At 41.1% G+C, this 26,156-nt stretch overlaps 1 protein-coding gene across 7 annotated transcripts in view; it reads left to right on the plus strand.

Annotated features, from left to right (window-relative positions):
- The window catches only part of GRID2 (glutamate ionotropic receptor delta type subunit 2), an 818,982-nt gene that overhangs the window by 502,510 nt on the left and 290,316 nt on the right, over window positions 1-26,156 (plus strand). For all 7 annotated transcript variants that reach the window (XR_014515533.1, XR_014515534.1, XM_083458633.1 and 4 more), the window contains exons 5-6: window positions 15,163-15,216; window positions 22,810-22,983. Coding sequence is in view for 5 of the 7 variants with exons in the window: in XM_083458633.1 (XP_083314759.1) it covers window positions 15,163-15,216; window positions 22,810-22,983 (228 nt within the window). In the remaining 2 variants the exon portion in view is untranslated. The remainder of the gene's footprint in view (window positions 1-15,162; window positions 15,217-22,809; window positions 22,984-26,156) is intronic.

Here is a 26,156-nt window from a genome sequence, read left to right on the forward strand (position 1 = left end):
TGTTAAATATATGCTCTATGGCAATTTATGGACCAAATAGGTATCTAAAGCCATTTGCACATAACAGGAGGGGCCCGTTACTTACATCATAGGAGCCTACACAACACAAAACACTGTTGCTGTATGTAGGTTTTATTTTATTTGGTTTTTTTATCTTATATTTTAGAAATGCACATCCAGTTTTTTTCCCTTTAATTTTTTTGGGGGCCCCCAAGAGAGTGATGCCCTAAGCTATAGCTTGTTTAGCTTATATGTAAATCTAGCACTGCCCTCATATCATGTGCTCTAGCCATACCCACAGACAGACTCACAATCAAGACTCCAAACAGCTCAGATAAGCAACCAGCCTTAATCCAAAAGACACAAGCCCACTCTCTTCAGTCTCCTCCACCAATCCCTCACAAACACCCCTGTTTACAAGTTCCAGTCATGAGCTCTGAGAGGCTGCAATCTGCAGTGTCAAGCTTTGCTTTATGGAGGATTTCATATGATCCCATCACCAACAGAATGAACACATTTAACCTCTTAACTTCATCTTAATAAATATATAGTGCTTTGAGCTCGTCCTTCAACCAATTTTACAACTGCACAATAAAGGCTCAACTTCAAGTGACTGGATTGTACTGTCTCAAAGCTGTGGTGGTGCATTCAGTGTCTAAAATGCAATCAGGCATGCTTTATATAGTGCACTTGTTGATATTTGGAGTGAAGGTTGAAACTGCATTATGTGCTTCTGTGCAGGTAGAGTAACTAAATGATTAAGGCACTCAGCTGCATCCACAAACTCCAGGATGACCTTAGGTGCAAAGTACTTTGTAAAGATAGCATGTTTGCTGGTGCATCAAGCAGAATACTCTCTTCCTAGTGCTGTTTTCAGTGTTTGTTTTGGGGATATGATTGGGTGGGGGGGGGAAAGGTCAAGTAGCATTATGCTATAGGTCTGCAAGGCAGATACTGGTATAGGGCAGGTACCAGACTTCGGGGATCCTGGGCAGAGTACTACTGTTCCCCTTTGCAAGCATGGGAGACCTATCAGAATGATCCACTTCTGGAGACTGATAGATTGTAGGATTTTCTGTCTGTAGGATTTTCTGTTTGTTGAGAATGCTGCTGCTGTTGAAATCATCATTGCTCTGTGGAATGCAGAGAAGACTTGGACAGTAGACAAGGTTACTCGCAAGAGAAGACTTGAACCATTGACAAGGTTACTCCCAAGTGCCCTCTCCTGAGCTGAGCCATTCTGGCTCCTTGGTATGCATTTGAGTTGAGGGCAATGAGGCAGGATAGGAGATGGCTAGAATGCTTGGAAATCCTGTGACAAGTCCAACGGAGCACACACACAAGTTCTTTATAATTGAGTCTATTCTCTGGGAATGAGAAGAAACAATTCTTCCTCTCTGGGCTTGCCCATACAGTGGACCCTCTAGTTACATACCGCTCTGGATACATAACTTTCGGGTTACGAACGCGGCAAACCCAGAAGTGTATACTTCTCGGTTTCGCCGCGCATGCATGCGCAGAAGTACTCAATCACGCTGCGCACATGCGCAGAAGCAGCAGCTCTGCCTACAGACTTTTCAGGTTGTAGGCGGACCCCCAGAATGAATTTAATTCATATCCGGAGGGTGCACTGTACTTGTCTCTTGCATAGAAAGCATGGGTCAGAACAGTTTTCTGCTTCTCCTGCACTTTCTAAGCATGAGTCTGAGTGGTTCTGCCTTTGCCCCACCATTTTTTCCTGGAAAATCTGCTCCTTAGTGATAAATTGAAGCAAGCAGAGGTGTGGATAAGCCCTCTGTTGTGCCCTCTCAGTGACAACCAGCAGTGCTTTTCCTTTCTTAAGTTTTTATCTATAATTTTCATTTATGACAAATAAACATTTCAAACAGTAAAAAAGTCATCATTACATGTTAAACCTTGACTCCCCTCTCCCTCTTTCTGAGGTTCCTTAAATTTACTCTCTTTCCCCCTGCATTTCCCAGTTAAATCTATTTATACTTTTCTCCAGTCTAGACAAAGACCTGATTAGTTTCTGCAATTTGGCTGCATCACTTGCCCCAAATAATGCCCAACTTTTATCCATTTCCCCCCAAAAGGTACCACATTCTATCTGAAAGGAAATGGATTAGTAAAAATAAAAATGAAATGAAAAACATATTGCTGCTATATATAGTAAGAGAAGAAAAGCCATTAGGAAGCAGTTATTATTTTGAAAAAGCCTATTTTTTTGTATATTAAATGTAGCTAAGTACGGTAAAAAAAAAGCTGTTACTATTATATATTGTAAGAGAAGACAAACCATTATAGATCAGTTATTACTTTGAAGAAGCCTAATTTTATGTTTTTCTAAATGTAGTTTCTCTCTTGCTTTCTCTTTTTTTATTTTTATTTCAAAGCATTTCTAACTATAGCTGCCGCCCCCGCCCCCAAATAAGTGTTTACTCTGCCAAGAATCATATTGAAACCTTTGGAGAAATGTAAGAACTGATACACAGCTAAGTTCCAATCCACATGCTAGTCTAAGAGATGCTGGTCACTTCAGTTTGCATTAGAATCTGCAAGTGCTGAATACCACAAGCATACCTTCTGAAAACATTTGTTCATATATTTAAAGGTTTCTATATCACTTTTCACAAATATGTACCAAAGATGTATACCACTATTTAGTAAAACTTTACAAAACTGCTTAAGAAATAGACATATTGTTGTGTGCCATTCCAATCTCTGAGCAGTGCAAGCTTCTAGGGGTTCCAGGTGTTTACTCGAGGTTCATGTTTCCTTTTGGAAATGAGGTATAGCAGAGACTGTGGTGTCTTTATGATATGTGGCTTATTTACTCATATATACAACTTGAGCATATGATCACACCAGTGGGCATGGGGAGCTGGATCCAAATCTATATAATAATAATAATAATAATTTATTATTTATACCCCGCCCATCTGGCTGGGTGTCCCCAGCCACTCTGGGCGGCTTCCATAAAAACCAAAAATACAGTAAAATGTCACATGTTAAAAACTTCCCTGAACAGGGCTGCCTTAAATATATATATCTCACTCTTATCCACTCACTTATCAATCAACTGATGCTACAATGACATCAGGTGCCCTGTTTTCCCATACAACCGTGTGTGTGTGTGTGTACATACTGTATGTGCCATTAGGCAACAGAGATTAATGATGCACCCAGCCTCCTGCCTGTGGTGACAATAGCTTTATGAGCTTTGGCTTCTGGTGTGCTTTATTAATCTGTAACTGATTTCTCCACTGAGAAGCTCAAGGGCTAGGGGCAAAGACAAAGGACAGGTCCTGCTGTGGCCCCAGCAGGAATCCACTGCAGAGATAGACTGATAACATGGCAGCAGTTTAATAGAATAGCAGCTGGGGGTGGGGGAGAGACTGAGACACACTCTGAGAATTCAGGCACAGGCCCTGCAGGGAACTGGATGTGTCTCTTCCAGCTCTTAACTTTGCATCAAACAATGCATTTTCTTTGTCTTTCCCTCCTGCTTCTTTCCTCTCTCCAAATCAGCTAACACAGCCTTCATCTTTAAGACGCATTTCCTGCTGTTCTCATGCACATTGTCTTTTCCTCCTGCCTTTCAGAGCCCCAGGTGTAGATCTACTTGCTTCTTTTGCCCCTGGGAGATGGGCGAACTTGTGGAGTTGCCTTGTCTTATGATTTGCTAGAGTATGACAGTTGGGATTCTTCTGTCTTATTTTGCCTGTGCTCAGATCTGTTTGACTCGCAGTGATCACATCATTGAACTGATGTCTGGGTCTCATTACTGGCAACTCTTCTATCTGCAGGGAGAGAGGAAGTGCGGGTACATCCAAGTACAGAGCACTGACAATAACCAGCTCCATTGGTCCATGAGATAACATGGATGCCAGTGGTGTTTGATAGCAGTTCTGGATCAAAGGCGTTTAGTGTGCTTCCAGTTGGAAAGGTGGAGCTGGGTTTGTGAGCAGATAGGCACTCACTGTAGCATAGATAGTGGATGTTTAGATAAAGCTATTTCAACATTTTTGATCCCAAGGAAACCCACAGAGAGATGCAAATGAGGCGGTCCTGTGACTGTTTGTGTCTCTGCCAGGCAATACTAGCTCTGTGAGTTTATGTGAAGCCTTCAGGTGGTTTTTACTATGCTGAAAACAATTGAAATCACCTCAGAAAGTAAGGGGAGATTGTTCATCCAAACAAGGTTCCAGATCATGTCACACGTTGCTGTAAAGGGCGGGGGGAGAGTATCAGTTGTCATTGTATGCCTCATAGCGTTGTCACAGTTTTGCAATCTGGCCTGTATAAGCACTGCTGTGTTCAATATTTCTGGCATGACAAAAGGATTACATTGCATTTCAGAGGCTTACATTTTTTTAACAGGTTGCTCAGCTGCGTGCAGCGAAGTTCTGTTGAACTAGCGTTTGGCAGTTTGGATAGCTTGGGAACAGGGCAAGGGTCACATGTGCAATAGATTGCGATGTAACATTGTTTTACGTACCGTATTTATCTTGGAATGTCAATAGAATCCTCCATGAATGGATCTGAGGATCTGCATAAATGTGAGAATCTGCGATACTAAAAGATGAGCGTGATGTCCCAGAGATTTGCAAAATCTAGACTTAGAAGTCATAGAATCATATAATTGTAGAGTTGAAAGGGACTGCAAGACTCACAGCATCTAATCCCCTGCAATGCAAAAGTCAAAGAAATAGAGTTCAAAAGCAAGATCCTGGAATAATATCAAAGCATTTCAATCTCCACATATTTCAGGTTCACCATGAAGGAATTAGAGTTACCTCAGGTTATGGCCAGGAATGGGTCCACATGCAAGGGCATAAGAAAGGGGGGGACGGGAGGGCGGATCACCCCAGATGCCATCATGGAGGGGGGTGACAAATTATCAAGCAACAATTACTGCCTTACTAGTACTAGGGCTGTTCATAATTGTGTTGGGTTTTTTTAAAAAATGCCTGCTCCGAAGGCCTTATCTTACAACAAGAGGGATTATATAGCTATATATGAAATTTCATGCATATCAGTTAATATCTTGACCCTCCTCCATGGAAATAGCTGTTTGCTTGGCCATTTTCCTATGTCATGAAGGCTGAAATTTCAATTCAGTGGAGCAGGGTAAAGATAGTACTAGTTTAGTAAGATAAGACCTTCGGAGCAGGCATTTTTTTTAAAAAAAAGTTTTTTATGAACCGCCCTACTGCCCTACCCTCCGCTGGGCTTCCTGGGTCCTGGAAAGTCGGCCTATGTGAAGAAAATGAGACTAGGCCAATTAGATTAGGCCTTACCTTCGCCCCGCCCCCTGCACACAGCCAATTTTTCTTGATTTTACTGTTGTGGTTTTTTTGTTTTTGTTTCAGTAAACCACTTAAATTTTATTAAATAAATAAACAATAAATATAAATAAACTAACACAAGCCAAAACACAATCCATCCTGTAGATTTAAACATCTGTCTGTAGTCACCTACTTGTTATCAGAGGCCCAGAATCCACGTTCCTTTGTAAGAAAATATGAAATAACATAAAACCATTTTTGCAGGCAAAAAAACCAAAACAATGTGTGGGGGAGTGGCAAGAAATTTTCCGCACCGGGTACCACCTGACCTTCCTACGCCTCTGTCTTCATGTATTACAGTTGTAACTTACTATGTCTTGTAACACACCCACACCCACCTTAGTACACTCCTTGGAGCCTACTAGCCAGGATGAGAGACTGGTGACAGTAGGATGTACAACTGGAAAACACTGGCCTGCAAGCGCTCCAGTTGGAGAATAGCCTTTACCAAAGGTGTCATGGGCTTTGAAGACACTCAAACTCAGGACGCAAGGGAGAAACGTGCTAAAATGAAGGCACACTTGGCAAATCCACACCGTGACCAGCTCTCGCCCTGGAATCAATTTCCCCATTGTGGAAGGATGTGTGGATCCAGAATTGGCCTCCACAGTCACTTATGGACTCATTGTTAAAACCGTGTTTATGGGAGACAATCTTACTCGGCTCTGAGTGATCGCCAAAGCAGAAGAAGAAGATGGACTTTACTATCCAAGTGAGAAAAGGGAATATGAATTCTTTCTCTGGAAATAATAATTTGATAGAGAGATCAAACTCTTCTGAATGTTTCCTGGTTGTCAGATGGGAAAGGGGAGCTTAGACAAAACACCCACCAAGCAGTGCTTCTTTTCTAGAAAAATAGGTGTCAGTACTCACCATGAAGTTGTTACAGTAAATGCCATGCTTTTTAACAACAACAAAATGATGTGCCGGTACTGCGTACCCTTGAATACCCCTGGAGGAAACCACTGCCACCAAGTATACACAGTTCTCTTCCAGCGTATCTGAATTGATGTGGAACGTGACTAAGGAAGAACGATTCTAAAATAAATATAATGTAGATCGGATAAAATATATCATTGACACCAATTTTGGATAGTTCAGGGGAGCAAGCTTGCCCTTTTCACAATATTTTGCTCTATTTACCTCCATTTTCACAGCCCTTCTTAGCAGTTTTTCTTTGCTGTCTATGTGATCCAGCCAATCAGAGGGTCATGCAGCAAGCAGAATGAAATGTGATGTGTGATGTCATTGCAAAGCCAAATCGAAAGGAAGGCAATGCCTACTGTTCTCACTCTGAATAGTCAAACGTGTCTGATCCATTTTGCACACACAAACCAATTACCCTGCAAGCAGCAAAGGCACATTTCATGGGGGATACATTTCTCACGCATCACCTTCTATTTCGTCTCAACCCAGTGGAAGGATAAATAAAGCAATGTTTAAGAGACTTAAGGTCAGTAAATGTACTTTAGCACTTCACCATCACTTAAGTGTTGCCAAGCGGCAGTTGACCATAAATCTATCTGCACAATGGGAGAACACTTTGAGGAAGACTATGGCTCAGTGATCAGAGCATATGCTTTTAAGGTAAAAGATCCCATGCTAAAACACTGGTTTCTCCAAGTAGGGCTGGGAAAGGCTCCTTCCTGATATGCTGGAGAGCTGCTGATAATCAGTGTAAGCATCACTGCGTTAGATGGGTAAATGGTCAGACTCAATGAAAGGCAGCACCTTACATTCCTAACATTCAAAATTTACAAAGGCTGCCTAAGTGTGTGTTTGTTATTTCAACCTTTTCTAAGCTGCATTTTCTGCCCAAGTGGCACTCAAAGTAAAAATGTGTATTTACACAGCTAGCTGTTCCCTTGGGCTTTGTTGTAGTCCTGGTATTGCAGGCATTTGGTAAAAGCGCTAACTTTGACATACCCTAAAGAGACCTGGGAAAATAGAGCGGAACCACTAGGAGTGACAGCAAAGTGTACAACTTACTTTTTGTATTATTCTGCTAAATTGCTAGGTCTTCATTGCCGCGTAGCGATTCCAAATGCTTGGAGGATTTTATTTATTTATTTATATGTTTTTTTCCGTTACAAACGAGAGCAGCTTGTAAACTGGAAGCATTGCTGGCTTGTTTCCTTCGGATTGTCTTACATTTAGCCTGTTTGAAAGCTTGAGAGTGAATGACAGAAGAAAACACTGATAAATTGTTAGGCTCTCCCAAACATTCAGAAGTTTTGGAGTTCCTGCCAATGACAGATGGTTTCTCTTCGCTCATCCCTTGTCTTCTTGACAGCATTTTCCTGCACTCTGCAGAATCTCTCCCCGATGTGCATTCTGTGGAAAAATAATAATCTGCTTCCCTGCTCCATCCACTTTTGTGCTCCTTGGTTGAGTGGCGTCCATATCTGATGGAGTGTGAAGTCGTCTTCACAATGCAGTGTGCCAACCTGGTGTATCCAGTGATTAATCAAAAGCATCACTACTTCCTGGGCTTTTGTTTTTAAGAAATAATGATTTCCATTTCAAATCTGCCATATATTTGGGGTCCTGGTCACAAACAAGTTGGCAGAGGGTTGGCAGGTAAAACCTAACCCACTGGCTTGTGGCTAAGTTGCAACATTATTATTATTATTATTATTATTATTATTATTATTATTATTATCTGTCGCTTTTTTTTTACCGAAGTAACTCAAAGCGACTTACAATATATAAACAAATACATACATTAAAACCAGTGTGAAAGAAAACAAATAAAAATATAAAAGACAATCCTAATCTGAAAAGGCAGTATTAAAACACCCCACCCACTCAAGAAGACAACAAATAATTAAAAGCCAAAGGCCGGGCAAATGCTATTCCTCCACACTCCACACAAACACACACACACACACACACACAGAGAGAGAGAGAGACAGAGAGAGAGAGAGGGGGGGATGGAGAAAGATAAAGCACAGTCTGCTTAATCCAGGCTTCTTCAGCCTCGGCCTTCCAGATGATTTGAGACTACAATTCCCATCATCCCTGACCACTGGTCCTGCTAGCTAGGTGTCAGGGAACTGCCATCCGAGGAACAGGTGGTGGAGGGGCTCAGGGAGGAAGGAAGAGACTCAACAGCTGAAGCAGGAACCAGCAGGGGGAGGAGTGGATCTCTGAGGGAATGCGAGCAGGAGGGAGGGCTCAGAGACGCTTCCAGCGAGAACAGTGGGGAGGTATCTGAAGCTCCCATAGGGAGACCCACGCCTCGCCGGAAACTGTCACGCCGTGAGTCCAGAAGGCGGGTTTCCGTTAAGGAGCTCTTATGTTGGAGACGATTCCGAAAACAACCACTGTCGGAATCTACAAGTGACTAGGGCAGACATGTTTGTGGAGCTCTGTCACACACAGAGGTTTGTGGAGTGGCACAAACTCTGAGGGAGCACGATTTTACGCACAAGCAGCTAATCATCCCCTCACACTAGGGATCATGGGAGTTGTAGGCCAAAAACATCTGGAGGGCTGAGGTTGAGGAAGCCTGGTTTAACCTCAACAGTAGAGAGATGAACAGGACAAAAGGGATCTGATAATGTTTCCTAAAAAAATAAACAGTTCAGATTTTACTTGCTCAAGAGAAATGAGTGCCATAGTTCCCACATGTGTGCATATGCATGCACATGCACATTTCCTTAATGCTGTATTTAGTTCACTGGTGGTGCAACTCAAGAGCCTTGGAGTGACATTGGAACAAAAATATCTGCCTTAATCCAGAACCTTTTCAGTTCAGAGATATTTTCTTCACCACCTTTTTCTGTGGTTCTGATGCTGGCTAATTCTGATTCCAATTTTACAAAGGACATTTGGAGACAAAGAAGTCACTATTTCTTAATAATTTATTTCCTGCAGTTGTGTCCCACTTTTCCTCCAAGGAGCTCAAAAACCACGAAACAACCCTGTGAGGTAGGTTAGGTTGTGAGGCAGTGGCTGTCCCAATGTTGCCTAATGTTGCCCAGTGAGCTCCATAGCTGAGCGGAGAGTTGAACCCTGATGTCCAAGGTCCTAGGCCTAAACTCTAACCATTACTCCACACTGGCTTTCATTTTGCTTGAGGCCTTCCAACAAATTCATGGCTGTGCAGGGACTAGTCTCCTAGATCCCTGTCTACTGGACCATCCCAGCTGTTAGAAAAGTAGTAGCAACAGTTGCTCACACGCTCAGCTGGAACAAGTCGCAATCACCCGCCCAACATACCTGCTGCACGCTTGATAAATAATCAGTGTGAGACTGTTAATTTATCAGTTTTGCTCATTACAGGCATGCTCTAAATAATTTCCATCCCTTTATGCAATTAAAAACCAAACCTGAAATCCACAGTAGATCTTCACCTTGGAGGTGCCAATCAGATGTTTGGTAATTAAGTGGATGATTTATTTTCCCTTGCTGCAGAGATTCCAAGCTACTCCTGCTTAGTTTGATATGTCTTAAGGCCTTTTGTTTTAGTTTGAAAGCAAGATGTTTAAGCATGTCTGAAAACTCTTCAGATTTCCATATGGATTTGTGGAAAGGGCTTGCCAGGGGTTAACGTTGCTTCACTTCATATTCTGGGGGAAAGGTTTAGGTCTTATAAGCTTTTCCAGCCCTCATTAGGAATGCATTCTATAGTTTAGCTCCATGGTGTATGTGTTATTTTCCCTGTTCAGCTCAAGATGTGACTTGCATAAACAGCACCATCACAGGATTTTTGTCTCATATGGAAATTTCCAATCTGTCCCTCCTTTTTATATGTGCAGAGCACTACTTACTGTCACGAAGCCAACGATGTAGACAAATGAATTCCAAACATGCACAACCATCTGAGGTGCAGGCCATTAAACTGCTGGATGCCTTTATATGCCCTCTACCAAATGGATTTCTCCATGCTTTGTGTCACAAAAGCTTTTTATTATTGCTCCCCATTGGCTTATGAAGCCGTACGGATCATATAGAAGTGGAGAGAGGGCGGGGGGAGTGGTGATGGCAACTACTTTTGATTCTGGCTCCACCTACGTTGGCTCTGGCTCCTGATTGAACCACCCCCCCCTCACTGCCCTTCATAGGGAAAAAAGAACCAGTGAAAAATTGCCAAACATTCCCACCCACCTTTAAAAAGTGCAACTGCATGGCCTGCCAAGGATCATTTTGTGCCCATTTTGGATTACCATTGGGGTGGAAATGCTAAAGAAAAGAACTCAGGGCTTTGGGATCTGTTCATGCAGTGCAAAATTCAGGAACAATTTGGGCAAAGAGCAGTGGTGTTGGTTATTTTACCAGTTGATGGGGGAATGATTCAAAATGGTGCTAAGAAGCTTTCTTCTTGATGCACTTTTATTGAAGATTTGATATGTAAATCTGTATGTTGACAATAGAAGAGTATGCATTTCTTTGGGTTTTTGAAAGGTGGGGTGGTTCTAAGCGTTTGGGAGGATATTTTATGCTAGTGATGCTTTGCGGACCTGCTGGAAATCAGATCTCTATAATAGCTCCCTGCTGCAAAGCTTAATTATATTAAACCTGTTAGATAAAATCCCTGCTCAGCTATGGAACTCACTGAGTGACTATGAGTCTACCATCTTTATGTCTAAGCTAGTCCTTATAGTTGTATTGCAACTCTTGGCTTACCAGAGTAAAGGCAAATTACATATGTAACAAATACAGTAACCTTACTATTTATTTTATTTATTTCTTGCTGTTCTCTCAGTGCAGGACCCAAAGTAGCTCAATGCATAAATCAAAGCAAAGACAACTAAAAAGACACAAGGAATATAAATAAAATATCAAAACACAATTAAATATTTATTTATTTATTTATTTACGGCTATTAGCCCATAAACACAATTAAATAAGTAACCCCATTAAATTAAAAATAGCACCTAAAATGCTTAAAACCATTTCAAAGTAGACACACACACACACACACACTACAGCATCCACACTCAGAAGACTCTGCCACAACAGCTAGTGGTGGAAAAGGTTTTTGCCTGCTCACAAAAGGAAATCAGGCAGGATAAGGGAGTTCCACAATATAGGAACAGCCACTGGCAAGGCCCTCTCTTGTATCATGACCAAACATGTCTGTGAAGGTGGCAGGAATGAGAGGAAGGCCTTCCCAGAAAATCATAAAGCTCAGGCATGCTTATATAGAGAGATACAGTCCTTCAGATAGCCTGGACCCAAACCATAGAGGGCTTTATAGGTCACCAGCAGGACTTTGAATTGCGCCTGGAAATAGACTGGTAGGCATTAAAGGCTTTTTTGCTCTCCCTGTAACCAGCTCTGGTCAGCAATGTGGCCACAGCATCTAAAGGCAGCCCCTTGTTGTCACAGTCCAGGTTTATGGGCAGTCGGAGTCTGGGGTTGGTATGTTGGAACCAGGGTAGGGAAGCAGGAGTCAGCAGTCCAGGGTTAGCAGTCCAGGGGTCAGGATGCCAAGAGTTCACGAATCAGGAAACCAGGAGTCAGGAAGCCAAGAGTCCAAGGGTCAGGAAGCTAAGGGTCCAAGAGTCAGGAAACCAGGAGTCAGGCAGCTGAAGCACAGCTAGGTGCGTAGCATGTTGCTCTGGCAAAGAGCCAGAGGGAAATGCTGGTCTTATATACCCCTCCCGGCCTTTGCCACCAGTGCTACGTGTCTTCTGTCAAGCCTCACCTGTGCAGCCATGCCTTGCCCTTCCAGGTCAAACTCAGGAAGGCCCCAGTCCTGTGAGGCCCTACCAGTCACAGGGCCTGGCTTCTGCATGCACTCCTGACACTTATAGAGCACATTATGGTAATCCAAATGGGACGTAACTAATTTACGGGATGCAAATAACTATGTTTATCCCTCTCCTTCCCCAAAGCTAAGCACCTTTAGAAAGGGGTAGGCAGCATGCATAAGCACCATAGCTGTCAACCTTCCCTTTTTTGAGCGGGATATTCCCTTATTCCACCGCCGTTTCCCGCTGCTATCCCGGATTGTTAGATATACTGTATACTGTCCCCGGGACAGGTGAGGCTGCTGATCCCTTATTTTCAAATCTGAAAGTTGACAGCTATGATAAGCACCCTTACTGGTGTGTGTGGGGGGGTCTCATTTAAATAACTGTGTACTTTATTTCTGAGTAGAAATTTTCTGTCTTAAGATTCCACTGCCATTTAGGAAGCCATCTCCCAGCCTCATTCTCCTCTCATCCATCTGCTCTCAGACTTCTAGTGCTGTTTTTAACTGGAACAACAAGCCAAAATCCACAGATTCTAATTTCTTGAAGACCATGTTGCACTTTTTAAAGTAGGGGAAAGTTTTGCAGTTCATCACTAGCTCTTCTCTCTAATATTAGGATGTGTATTAAAACGGCGTTTTTAAACTTCTCATTTAAGAGGGGAGAAAGATTGGCATTATATATAGAAAAGACTTATCCCCAGATTGTGGAACATGTCAGATACCAGATAGGCAGTGAAAGAACACAAATGGGTGGATCCTAGAGAAATCTGCTTTGTTGATGATGGAGACAAAGAGAGTGGAGCAGGAGAGAGCCAAGAAACTAGCCATGGAACCTGAACAGTGTCTGCCAGTCAGAGAAGAAACTACTGGGTGAAATGAACAACTGATCTTGTATAAGCCAACATTATATGTACCTTGTTTCTAAATGATGGTGAGACTTGAAAGAGCCTGTAATTTAGTCTGGTAACCTGTCAGTACATAGTAAGAACATAAGAAGAGTCTGTTGGATCAGACCAATGGCCCATCTAGTCCAGCATCCTGTTCTCATAGTTGCCACTTAGATGCCTGTGGGAAGCAGGATTCAAGCACAAGAGTCCTCTCCCCTCCTGTGGTTTCCAGCAACTGGTATTCAGAAACATTACTGCCTCTGACCATGAAGGAAGAACATTGTGTCTCCTCCATGAATGTGTCTAATCTTTTAAAGCCATCCAGGTTGATATCCAGCTGATATCCATCCAGGTTGAGAGCCAGTGTGGTGTAGTGGTTAAGAGCGATAGACTTGTAATCTGGGGAACCGGGTTTGCGTCCCCGCTCCTCCACATGCAGCTGCTGGGTGACCTTGGGCTAGTCACACTTCTCTGAAGTCTCTCAGCCCCACTCACCTCACAGAGTGTTTGTTGTGGGGGAGAAAGGGAAAGGAGAATGTTAGCCGCTTTGAGACTCCTTTGGGTAGTGATAAAGCGGGATATCAAATCCAAACTCTTAATATCCATCACTGCCTCCTGTGGGAGTAAATTCCATAGTATCTTCTTTTCTCTCTTCTGTAGTAGTGATCATAAGCTGAATGGATGTAAGAGAACTTGGCAGAGTCTCTAATACTGATGGGAACTCTGAACCTCCTCTTTGGGTTTTGCTTCTCGTAGCAGTCAATCAATCAATCAATCAATCAATACCACGAGGAAAATCCGCTCACCTGTTTCATGCCATGAGAGTTTAGTGAAGTTGATTTCTTTGTTTCTCTAGTGACTATTCATTATCATAATCCCATTTGCTCTCCTGCCTCCTTGATGATGTTGTGGTAGACTAACTCAGTGAAGAATCCTGCAAGCTCAGGGGAAAGACAAGGGCATGGAAGAACATTAGGCCATGAATTTAAAAGGGACACCTTGTCCAAGAAATATATAAATAAATACAGAAAGACTGCTCCACTGACAGATACCATGCATCCATTTTTGCAAACCTAAAAAAATAAAATAAAGCCACATGAAAATTTGCGCTGGAGCTGTATGCACTTTTTATTAAAGAACGCACGGTGTACACATTTTGCATGTTTGCTTGCATTTAAATGCATTTCCTCCAAAAATAAGCTTTTGTGTGCATATTTAAAACTGAAACTGTTGCAAAATTCTGAGAAGTGTGTCATCCAATAGCTGTTTCCACACAGAAATCCAGGGCCAGCAAATAAAAGTAGGTCAGTTCATTTTAAATTATGGACCAAATTAATCTCACCTCCATCACTAGATTTGTGTGTATGAGGAAGGGAGGGAATGAGAGAGGGAGGAAATGGAAGCACTAAAGAAAAATACTGTAATATTTTTCTGCACCAGACAATGCTGACAAAAATGTGACCAGAACGAATTATCTACAGGCAGCTTCTGTAACCTTAAGAATTATTTAAGCTAGGGCCAGGTTTGAAGGTGCCCTTGGCAAAGTACCTTCCTTCCTTCCTTATTTATTTATTTTATTTTTTAAAAGTATTATTTTAGCCCCTACCTTTTGTCAGTGGGCCCCTTGGGATAACAGTGGAGCCAAATACACAGAACCAGATTTCCTCGTGCTTGATCTAAGGGAGAATGAACAAAGTACGGCGAGTGAGTATGCTCCCACAGTGGTGCTTAAAAAGCTATGCTAGCTGGGGCAGATGGGAGTTGTAGTCCAAAACATCTGAGGAGCACCAGATTAGGGGAAGCCTGGCTTAAATAGACAGAGGAGACTGTCTGAAGCATGAAACTCTTGCTGTTTTCCTGCTTGCCATCCAGTATTAAAGCTTTAACCATTTGGCCGTTTAAAGAAAGAAAGATTTTGAATGCAAAGGGGCCCATTGTTCTCCGTGGTGCTGGAAATGCCCTATAATCCCACATTTGATTAGCAATGCCTGAAAACAACCAAAATGCTCTGGCAACATTTTGCTCAAATGATCTCTCCCTCCCTCCCTCTCAGCTGAATACCAAAGGTCTTTTCAGACCCGATGCCTTTATCATTATTTATTTACCGCTCCCCTCCCCCTCCTGCCCCGGCTTGGTCATTTGTGGGAAGCATCTATTTAATAGTCATTGGCTTTCATGTAGAAAAGATGACTGATGGCTGGTTTGTTTTCTATTTCAGGTCGTGGAAGCCAATTTGGTTGCTTTTGACTGTCACTGGATCATTATAAATGAGGTAACTGTCAGCTGAACGTGAATCCTGTTTTTAGCCATACTGAGAGCTGGCCTTGACATTGCCAACAAGGAGCAATGTAACAGGAGCAGAGTTCAAGCGTGCTGGTGGGTGGGAATTGTGGTGGTTGTTTTTTATTAAAAAAAGTAAGGCAGAAATAGAATTGAAAAGACTGTGGAGCTGAATAACATAAATGAAAAGCACTTCCCTGCTGAGTATGTTTAGTTTCTCTCCCCACCCCTACTTCTTTTAGCTGCAGTTCCTATTTTGGGGGATGTTTTAAAATAAAAAACAACAAATAACAAACCATCCAAAAACCAAAGGCAATCTTCCCTTTGTCTAATGAATCTTTTCAGTGGTGTTTGCTTGTTCTCCTCAACTATCCTTAATTACGTTAAGTGGCTCAGTGCAAGCTGGAGAAAGATATACCTAATGAATTCTCATAAATTCCAGTGGAACTTAGATAAAAGCCTACATCTAGTCAAGGAGGGAGAATTATTTTGAGCCTGCAGGCCAACTTTCCCTGGCCTTGGTAAGCCAGAGTTGTATTTCTAGTGCCCAAAAAACATCTACTCTTATCACTGTTTTGATGTGCATGCCTGGCTCACAAATGATCTAGCATGGGACTGGCTCCTATCAGTTGCATCATACAAGCAGACACCTTTGCCCAAACAAGGAGAAAGTGACTAGGCCTCCACCTCCAAAACTAACCCAGGCCAATGAGTATCTCCCTCTCTGCATTTGGGGAGACAATGGTTGCATTCAGGTGTCACACCAAATCACGGTTTATGAAGTCAAACCAGTGTTTTGTTTTTCGGTCTGAATCTATGTCAACTCACAAACTTTGACTTGAGAGGGAATGTCAAACCAGGATAACAAGGCATGATTTGAAGCTGGTTCACCTGCCACAGTTTGCCATTGCATCTGAATTCAGAAACCACTGGCAAGCCACATCTGGAAGCTGTTTGGTCCACCATAAGAGGCTGCTGCCGTACGGAGCAGCATTTCTCTCCTCTTCACTCCAGCACAGGAGTGGAGAGAGGAGGAATGCTGCTCATTGACTTTCCCCAGAAGGATCCTTGGAAGAGTAAAAAATAAATAAATCAGTGCTTCCCACTCCTCCACACTCCAGCGCCTCCAGCGCTGCAATGGGGTGAGGAAGGACTGCTGCCTCTGACTCTTTCTACTCAGCGGCTGGTTCTGAGAGCTGAAATGCCTTTAACTGCTCTGTATGACTTCCTGAGCTGAAACATTTGCAGCTGTTAGAGCCAGCAACAGTGGAGGAAGCCAACAGTGGTCAAAGCGCTGTCAATGTAGAAGTAAAACTAAAACAATTTTGGGTGAGTTCTTTTAAGAAGCAGCTTATAAATGAGCAAAGTTAAGAAGAGGCTACCAACCCAAGACTTGCAGTGTTGCAGCAGGGCAACCTACCCACCCAATTAAAATAGCCAGATAAAAAGGTATCTTTTGGAGGAGTCTTTAGGGGCCACATAAAAGCTTTTGGGGAGCTGTACACACTCCATGGTCTGCAGATTAGCCACCCTTGGCTTAGCAGCACATCCGAACTGGCTCACTATGTACTTGTTTGCAAATGCCATAGTGTGCAGTGCAGTTGCTTTCCACATATTTATTTATGTATTTTAAAATCCACTTAGAATGCATAGAAACCACTCAAATTTCCTTTAAAAATCATTTCATCACTGGCATAGACTATAATATAGAAAATCCTATTCAGTTAGGTTGTTCTAGTATGGTGGAGCATTCACTTGTTGTTTTTTAATGAGTAATTTATTATGTCCACGTTACATGATTTTAATTAAGTGAGGCGGCAATTGGTCCCCAGTGTAAAGTGAATAGCACCTACTCTACCTGTATCTTCCACATCATGTATTGTTTAGAGAAATCATGTGCATATTCCTTGATCTGTTTTTGATTGCCGCAGACATCTGCTTTGATGTTTAATTATTAGATTGTCTTAATTGCATCACACTACAATAAATTATCTTAATCAGGGTCTATCTGCTTGTTTCGTTCTTAATTTATATTTCAGCAGGAAATCTGAGCTTTAAAGCAGCCCCCTTCTTTATGATGAGATCATGATTTTAAGCTGCCTATGAGAATCAGGAGTGCAAAATCTAGAAACTGGTTTCTACAACTGCAGATTTCAAATCCTGCAATTGGACAATTTTTCAGCTGTAATGCAATTTGTGCAAATTCATCAGGCTGTTGTTGTTCGTTCTCCTGCATATTTTTCCCATTTATTTAAAACATTTCTATGCTATATTTCATCTGAAATGATAAGTTTAAAAATCTACAAGGCAAATATACATTTTTTTAAATAAAAACAAACTGCAAATTAGAAACACGCCAGCAAGTTAAAAGGTAATTTAAAGGAAAGTCATGTAGGTGCCAGACAACAGCCTAAAAGAACCCATCCCTTTACATTTTTATACTGAAGATCTGGGAAAGAAACTCACTGAATTTCATGGGGAAATGCACTGCAAAGTGATAAGATCTGTAAGAATTTCAGGCAGCGGGGAATAGCTAAGAATTGTGCTAAATAATGAAGTCTAATCTTAGGCTTTTGAAAAGTGTCCCCTAGGCAGGCCCTTCTACAGTAGAATCTGAAATACTGCTTCCATTGGATTCCCAATAATGCCACCAAGGCAAACATAACTTGGTGTATAACAGTAAAGCCCAGAAGCAGAGCTCAACACACTCTGAAGCTCTGAATTGTCATAATGGGCATATAACTTAGATGAGGTTAGCCTAAGGATGGAAAACTCAATCACTGGATGTGTTTTCCAGATTGGAGGGACCTGAATGTACCTATAGGGCTGGGGGAGTTATGTTGTTGCTGTTTTCTGTATGTTGTGGATTTATACTGTGATATTCAAATGAATGGTGGTATATAAATTTAATAAATAATAAGGAGCATGTTCTCTTTGAAGCACTGATCTCTGACACATAGACACACTCATTCTAATCATATATCTTCTAGAGCTGAGTACTGTATTAACAATGAGTAAGATTCTTGTTGGGCAGGGCTGTGGGAAGCCTTTTTTTAAAGAAGGAAGGAGGGATTAAATGTGGGAGAGGAGGCAACACTCAGGTCTAACAAACAGGAACAGCTCACAGCACTGGTTTCTTGACCAGCTGAGGTGCAGGCCACCAGGTCCAATTTTTTATGTTGTCAGTGATGCCTCCATCTGCCAGTATATTTTCCCATCTAGCCTCCAATGGTCAAAGCAACAAAAATCTCCTGTGGTTGGCATGGATTCAAAAAATCAAGCAACCAAATCAGTTTATCTGTTCCCAAATAAGAGGGAAATTTTAAAGCAGGGAACCCAGAAAAGATGGCCTGCCTTCTCACTCTGCCCAGATTAACTTCGGGTCCTTTGTGCAAAAGGGCTGTAACTCAGGGGTGGAGCATCTGCTCTGTATGCAGAAGGTTCCAGGTTCAATCCCAGAAATCTCCAGGTAGGTCTGGGAGAGACCCCTGTCTGAAACCCTGGAAGTCACTGCCACTGAGTGTAGACCATTCTGAGTTAGACGGATCAATGGTCTGACTCAGTAGAAGGCTACTCCCTTTGTTCTTTCCTCTGTCTCCTTCCTGTTTCCAACCACCAACCTTGGGGTTCCTGTGTAAAATTTGTTTTCAAACATCACCTATTCAGTTTTATCTCTGCAAGGTGCACAGGCCAGAAATATAAAACTTGTAGAGTTTCAATAAAACTTCACTTGGGGCTGAATCTTGCCCATCACACATTTCACATCGCAAGAGACTCTTTTTTTAAAGTAAAACTAAGATTCCCACACATTTGGTGATTTATCAGGTCTAGTTAGAAACTCTGAAGCAGCAATTTTAATGAGAGCTTTTAAACCACAAAAAAGCATTTGATACCACACATTGCCCACTCTTGTTCTATATACTATGAACTTCAATGCTTTTGTTTGCTCACTTTGAGATGTGAGAATATGTGGAAAATCTTTACTTGACCTGCTATTTTAAGTAATGCAGTGATTCAGCGCTCAGAACTGCAGTATACTGGAAAATAAGGTGCAGCAGTGATTTTTTATTTATTTCTTTAAAAATGTTTCTTTTGTATTAAAGTCTTTGTGTATGCAATTGCTCTGTTTCTTAGCAAGCAGTCTTTCACTTTCTAATCCAGATCAATGGAATAGAGAATAGTTTTTTTTTGCCCTGCTTACTGGATCTCAAAATGTGTTTTTATTATTAATAGTATTTTAAGTTTTAGACAAGCTCTTGAGTAACAGAAATATGGAGAAATGATTTAGTTCCACCTCTTCAGTGTTCCCTTTCTCCAAAGATTAGTTGCCCCAAGACAGTTTGATGGTACTTGTGAATAGACCTCCAGGACTGGGAAAGATTAATCATCGATCACAGGGATGTGGAATCATTTTCACCTGAAAGCTACATTACCCAAGTGAAAAGCTGTCAGGGGTCAAATATCAGCACTGGGGCCAGATCTGCATACAAATGTATCTTAACTCTAAGGCTGGAGGAGAAATTCACATCTAAAGGTATACTTACTAACTCACTTTCCACAACAAAACCCAAACTGAAACACAAACCACTCTGCAAAACTTGCATTTCTCTGAATTTTGCAATGCAGTTGTCCAGCCAAATAATGTGTAGAATAATGCATATACTGGAATAAACCCCACTGGTTTCACATGTACAGTAATGGGATCTGAACCATGAGTTGTCAACCATGAGAACAGAATGCTGGGCTGATTAAACCTTTGGTTTAATCCATCAGGGCTCTTCTTATATTCTTAAGATGTTTTCTCAGCCCTGATTGTCAATCATCTCCACCGAAACCCAGCTTGTTCTTCTTACATCTCTCTGGATCAAAGCTCAGAAGTGATCCCACCCAATCACAATCACACAGTGAGCAGAATGAGGTCACAGAACCAATCATATTTGATTAAACAATGACATAACTGAGAGCGAGCAACTCAGTAGAACCTTTTCATAAGTAGTGCCCCACCCCAAGTGACCTTTTTTCAGAACTGAAAAAAATGTTTGGGAAAATTGTTAGTATTTTCAGTGGAGCTCTTGTTGTAGGGCAGTTGTGTATGTAGAAAGCAACCTAAGATATTTATTGGCTTATTTTCTTGTATATAGTAACAATTGTTTCTTCACTTCTCATGAATCCTTAAAGAAAACCATGGACAAATCAGAAAAGGTTGCTTTAAAAATTCATTAAAGGTGTAAATAAAACAAAAACCATTCAACATAATTTATACTCTACAACGACACAGTTGTGAATCTGTTCTGTGCTGGGCTTATAATGCCTCACTACAGTGGCAATGCATATATTGCCAATACCACCTTAAGCCTTCTTTTCACTGAATTTTAGTCTCAAGATAGTTCGTAAAATGTACGATGTGTCTTAGGGCCAGCAACTGCCAGAAAGAAAAGGAAGAAAATAAAAAACTGTGAATTCTAATTAAAATGCACAAAAGTGCTGAATACTGAAGAAACAATGCTCTGTGCTTTTGGGGAGAGACATGATAAATGTTTGCACAGCTAAAAGTTAGAAATTCATAGAAAATAGAACTTGGCAGTGGTGCATAGTCATGTGAATATGAAGTTTTGCAGAATGACAGCTTCTCAGTTACTGCAAAGGCAAGCATCCTAGTTCAATCATATTGTACTGCATATCATGGGGCTATTGTGCATGCAGGACAGCTGTCCCAGACATGACCATTTCTGGACTGGGAAAGCTTGGCCACAGTAGTTCTTGGAATTGTAACTTCTGGATTGGAATTAGTGTAATGTGCTGTATGTGGGGCTCCCTTGTGTTTCAAGTATATGATACATGCATTTGATCTAGAAGCTGTTGTTAGTACAGAATGCTGACAGGTGTGGGACTCCATCAGCATGTAACACTTCTGCTTAGAGACCGGCACTGGTTGCCTATTTGCTACCAGGCCAAGTTCAAGGTGTTACTGTTACTATAGAAATCCCTTAACGGTGTGGGATCAGTTGGTTTGCATGATCACTTTATTCCATATATGCCCACTCGATAGCTTTGATCTGCAGAACTGGGGGAGGGTTGGAGGAGTGGAAAGGAAGGAATACAATGTAAAGAAGAAGGAGAATGGATCCACTGCTTATCTGCATGCACAAGGTTTTGAACATGTGCAAACTAGGATGATGCAGATGAAGCAGGAAGGCTATTATCCACCTCTGATCTCAGCACTCATGGGATATTTGCTTCTGCACTCATAGCCAAATGGTTATCTGCTTCTTAACACAGGTGCCAAAGGCTACCTGCCATTTATCTCTGTGTCTCTTTTCTGCACCTTCACATGCAGAGCTACTCAGGTGCGTACTGCTTAGTGTGTGAGCATTTCTGGATCATCCTGAGATGTGTAACAAAACAACACAATAATGATTGATTTGCAGTGAGCTTAACCAACTTCCCTACAGTTGAATTTTTTAAAAAAGTCTTTTAAACCAATGGTGTTATTAAGGTTCTTTAAAACTTCTATCTCTAATTGTATTGCAAGTTTTTTAAAGAATTGTTTGCATTTTGCAGCAGATAGCAACTTTTCTTCTCTCTCGTAACTAGTGAAATGATACAGACTACATGATAAGATGGCTTCGTAAGCTGAGAGAAGCCATTATCTATGGTACATTAAGGATTAATCGACCAGAAATGCAGGATATTACACTGGACACAGCTGATGCCAGGTGTTATTTTGTTTGCAGAAAAATCTATATTTCATAAAGAACATAAATAACAGATGGCTTCAAAAATCTATGACAGGCTATGAAGAAGAATATAATAGGTTTAGTGTAGTCAAGAAGATTGATGTTTAAAATTCATGGCTCTCAGCATTTTATTTGTTGAACCATTAAAGAAATAAAATAGAAATAGCAGTGCACCTGACCTAGTTGTTCTGGAAATTTTAAGCGTCGTCATATGTATAACGTATAGCATCACTTAACTTTATGTAGCTTTTCAGAATGTACCATGAACTCGATGTTTGCATAAATTAATGCCGGGGCAGTTATATGAAGAACTAATAAATAATGAACAAGCGCTACAACAGTAACAACAACAATATTAATTATTACCAGTGCTTTCCCCCCCTTAAAAAATGTTTAGGGGTACTCTCATTTTGACTCAAGAAAATCACCATTTTATAGTTCAAATCAGGGAAAATAAATACAGTAAATGGACAAAAGTACAAAGATTCACAAAATGCGTGAATCCCAGGGGGGGAAAGCATGGATTATTACAATCCTTATTTTCAGTGTGGTGTAATGATTAGGGTTTCAGACTAAGACTTGGGAGACCAGGCTTCACACCCCCACTCAACCAGGAAGCTCAGTTGGTTCCTTAAGGCTCGTCACTATCTCTCAAGCCAGCCTACTTCACACAGTTTTTTGTGATGGTAAAATGAGGAGTGAGAGAACCATGCATGCCACCTTAAGCTCCTCGGAGAATAAGGTAGTATTTAAATGTAAGAAATAAAATAAAATTGCACACACAGATACACGTTATAAAGTTGTGATGCCTTACATTTTGGATGTCTTTTCTGTGCCCTATCTTGCAGGAGATCAATGATGCAGATGTGCAGGAACTGGTGAGGAAGTCCATCGGGAGGTTAACGATTATTCGTCAGAGCTTTCCTGTGCCACATAACATCAGCCAGCGTTGCTTTCGTGGGAACCACCGAATATCTTCATCACTGTGTGATCCTAAAGACCCTTTCTCCCAAAATATGGAGGTACTCTCAAACCTTATAAGTTTGGTGCCCAGCAAGCTCTTTTGACCATCCCATTAAAAAAAAAAAGTGTTGGCTTTTTCCCTTTGCTGGTGGTGTTTGTCTACATATTAGTGATTGAGGGTTTGTGCATTTTTTTTAGAGGAAGCTCTGAGCATCAACAGTATTTCTTCTGTGAGTTTGATATTATTTCTCATAGTTCCAAATGTGCCCCCAAGCCCCTAGAGGTTTTTGAATTGTGACATTTTAGGTTTGTATTCTTTTAGGCTTTATAGGACACACACACACACACACACAGAGAGAGAGAGAGAGAGAGAGAGAGAGAGAGAGAGAGAGAGAGCGCACACATTTGTGGTCCATGATACAAATAGACCTACACATTCTGTTTCTGAAGATCACCACTTTTTAAAGGAACTGCTTATCTCCTCATTGATTACAAAGATCTTACCTCAAGCCAGACTTTTTAAGCATAGTTCTAATGTTGGGCTTTTCCATTTGAATTTTCTCAGCGTCTCTGCTTGCAGATGAGGGAATGTTCTATAGCTGTCATTGAATGAATGAATATATACTTGATCATGACCACAGGCAATCACAGAAGGTTTTTTAAAATAAAAAATAAAAATCTAATCAATAATGATCAAGTCTGAATCAACTGATTCTCTCCCCCCCCATTGTTTTTAAAAATGGTATTTTTTAGTTGTTGCTCTGTTCTTAATGGTGCTTATATTTTGTCTTGCAACTGTTTTAATGCTCTCTTCTCGTGGTTATCAGACCATAAGTTATTTTGAAGAATTGCTTTTAAAAACCAGAACATAAATATCTAAAATAAAGAATAAAATAATTTAAGCAGGAAAATAAAATTGAATGCTGTTGAGTCAGGTGATCCGCAGGTTATGACACCTATTTTTGCTATATATTAGGGTAGGGAACAGGATATAGCTTTACAGGCCAACTTTGACAGGAGGCTGGGGTCACCACCTGTCAATCATTTTCCTTAATTTTTTTTGGATTTCAGACACACATATATGGCAGCCTTGTATGTTAGGTCACCTCTAGAAGTTATAGACTACAACTCCCATCAACCTGTCATTGACCATGCCAGCTGCGACTGATAGGAATTGTAGCCCACAACTTCTAGAGAGTGTCATATGACTACCCTTGCATTAGGTACATCATTTCACCCAGAATCAGAAAACAGATAGGATAAAAATCTTTTTTTAAAAAAATTATTAACCGGCCAATCAAATCACATCACATAAATTCCGAATTACAAAGCCGAATTTTAAATTTTGTTGAGGGGACCCATATTTCAAGATCCGAAGGGGGATTCTGATCCTCTTCTTGCTACTGCGTTAATGTCCAAATCAGTCCAAACAAAGTTCATAATTCTATCCAGTCTTATCTTGCTGTTTCCACATCACATCCTGTTCATATATTTTCTCTTTTTTCTTTATGATCTCTTCTGATAGTCTCCTTAAGTCGATAAGCACCAATAATAAACCTGTGTGAATTTTTCCATTCTTCCAATCCTCAAATCGAGATGGTTTCCATATATCATCGCCTTCATAGATAACAGCGCTCTTTCCATCATTAATTACAGAACTGTCGTTCTTAAGTCCCACTGAGGAGTTTCACCCACAATATAAAAACAGCTCTATTTCTCCTCTCAGACTTAAGTCCTCCGACAGAACTTCCCAATATGGCGACGGTATTTTTAACTGCGTCATTCCAAAGCCCTTATACATTCCACGCTCTTCTTAAAACATGCTTTGGTTCAAAAGTTTATCTCCACACAGCCTTAAATCCACAGTTTAAGTCCTTAAAACGACATTTCTGACTTGTGGGGGGGGGGATTCTTGTTTAATCACATAACAGATAGGATAAAAAACATTTAAGATGGAAAGTTCTGCCAATAGGTACAAGCTAAGTCTGTCCCTGGGAACTGAATATAACCAACAATACAGTATGTAATGCATAAGAACTTGTGACTGAAGGCCACAAATTCACAGCATATTCCTGACAAGCATTTTAGCATATTTCCCATGCATATTTTTCACCAGTTTCATTGCTTGAAATCAAAGGGATTGGAAGAGCCTCCTGAACAGCAGAGGATATTAAATCAGTTAAATGTCTCAAAAATTTGGTTAGATTTTTTCATGACGATGCCATGAAGAAAAATATGTATTAGGAAACTAATCCATGTCTGCCTGCATGTTAATCTCTTTAATCCTGTTTTTGATTATCCTCTTTGCCAGATCTGCAGGGCTAGCTTTCATTTCATCAGTGTTCAGTTCATATTTGACACAACCCCATCACATTTCTTTGCCCAACTGCTCTACACCCCTGTTGACATTTGTTACAGAGAATATTTCTTTGGTGGCTTTTGATTGGTCATTAGCTGCACTTTCAGTCAGTAGGAGTCAGGAGCTCCATGTAATCAAGATTTGAGAATGTTGGCACCAGCATAGCTGTAAGAACACAGTGTGAAGTGTGTAGTTGTGTCCTCTAATTTGATGGGTTACACTAGGCCCCTTTTATCCCTATACAAGAATTGCAGGAGGGGGGAAATCTTCCTATCATTTTTCTTAAAAATGCTGGCATATACAAGCTTCTTCCTCTGAATCATGCAAAGCTTATCACAGCATTTATTTTGAAAGCTTTGAAGCTTGCCATTTCCAAATGGCCTCTTCAGGGTAGGTATCTGTGCAGAACTGAGTACGGTGGTACCTTGGGTTAAGAACTTAATTCGTTCTGGAGGTCCGTTCTTAACCCGAAACCGTTCTTAACCTGAGGCGTGCTTTCGCTAATGGGGCCTCCCGCTGCTGCCACCACACGACTTCTGCTCGCACTCCAGAGCAAAATTCGCAACCAGGAACATCTACTTCTGGGTGAAGCACTCATAAGGAGGACAGTACGTAACCTGAGGTTCCACTGTACATAAATGTTCAATTCTTAATCTGTGATCTATCTATTGCTAACCTTTTGTGAACTCTGGACCTTCTGGCTAGCCTTGATTTCAACTTTAATAAAATTTAGGGAGAGGTGTTCTGTTCAGACTCACAATTCCATACCACACCAAACACAGCTAACAATCAGCAATTAAAGGTGAAACATACTAGAAACCTTGTAAATCTCACTTGAGACTCTTAATTCTCTTTTCAAATGAGCTAACCATT

The sequence above is a fragment of the Podarcis liolepis genome (assembly GCF_965112155.1).
Source record: "Podarcis liolepis genome assembly, chromosome: 9".
NCBI classification, from domain to species: Eukaryota; Metazoa; Chordata; class Lepidosauria; order Squamata; family Lacertidae; genus Podarcis; species Podarcis liolepis.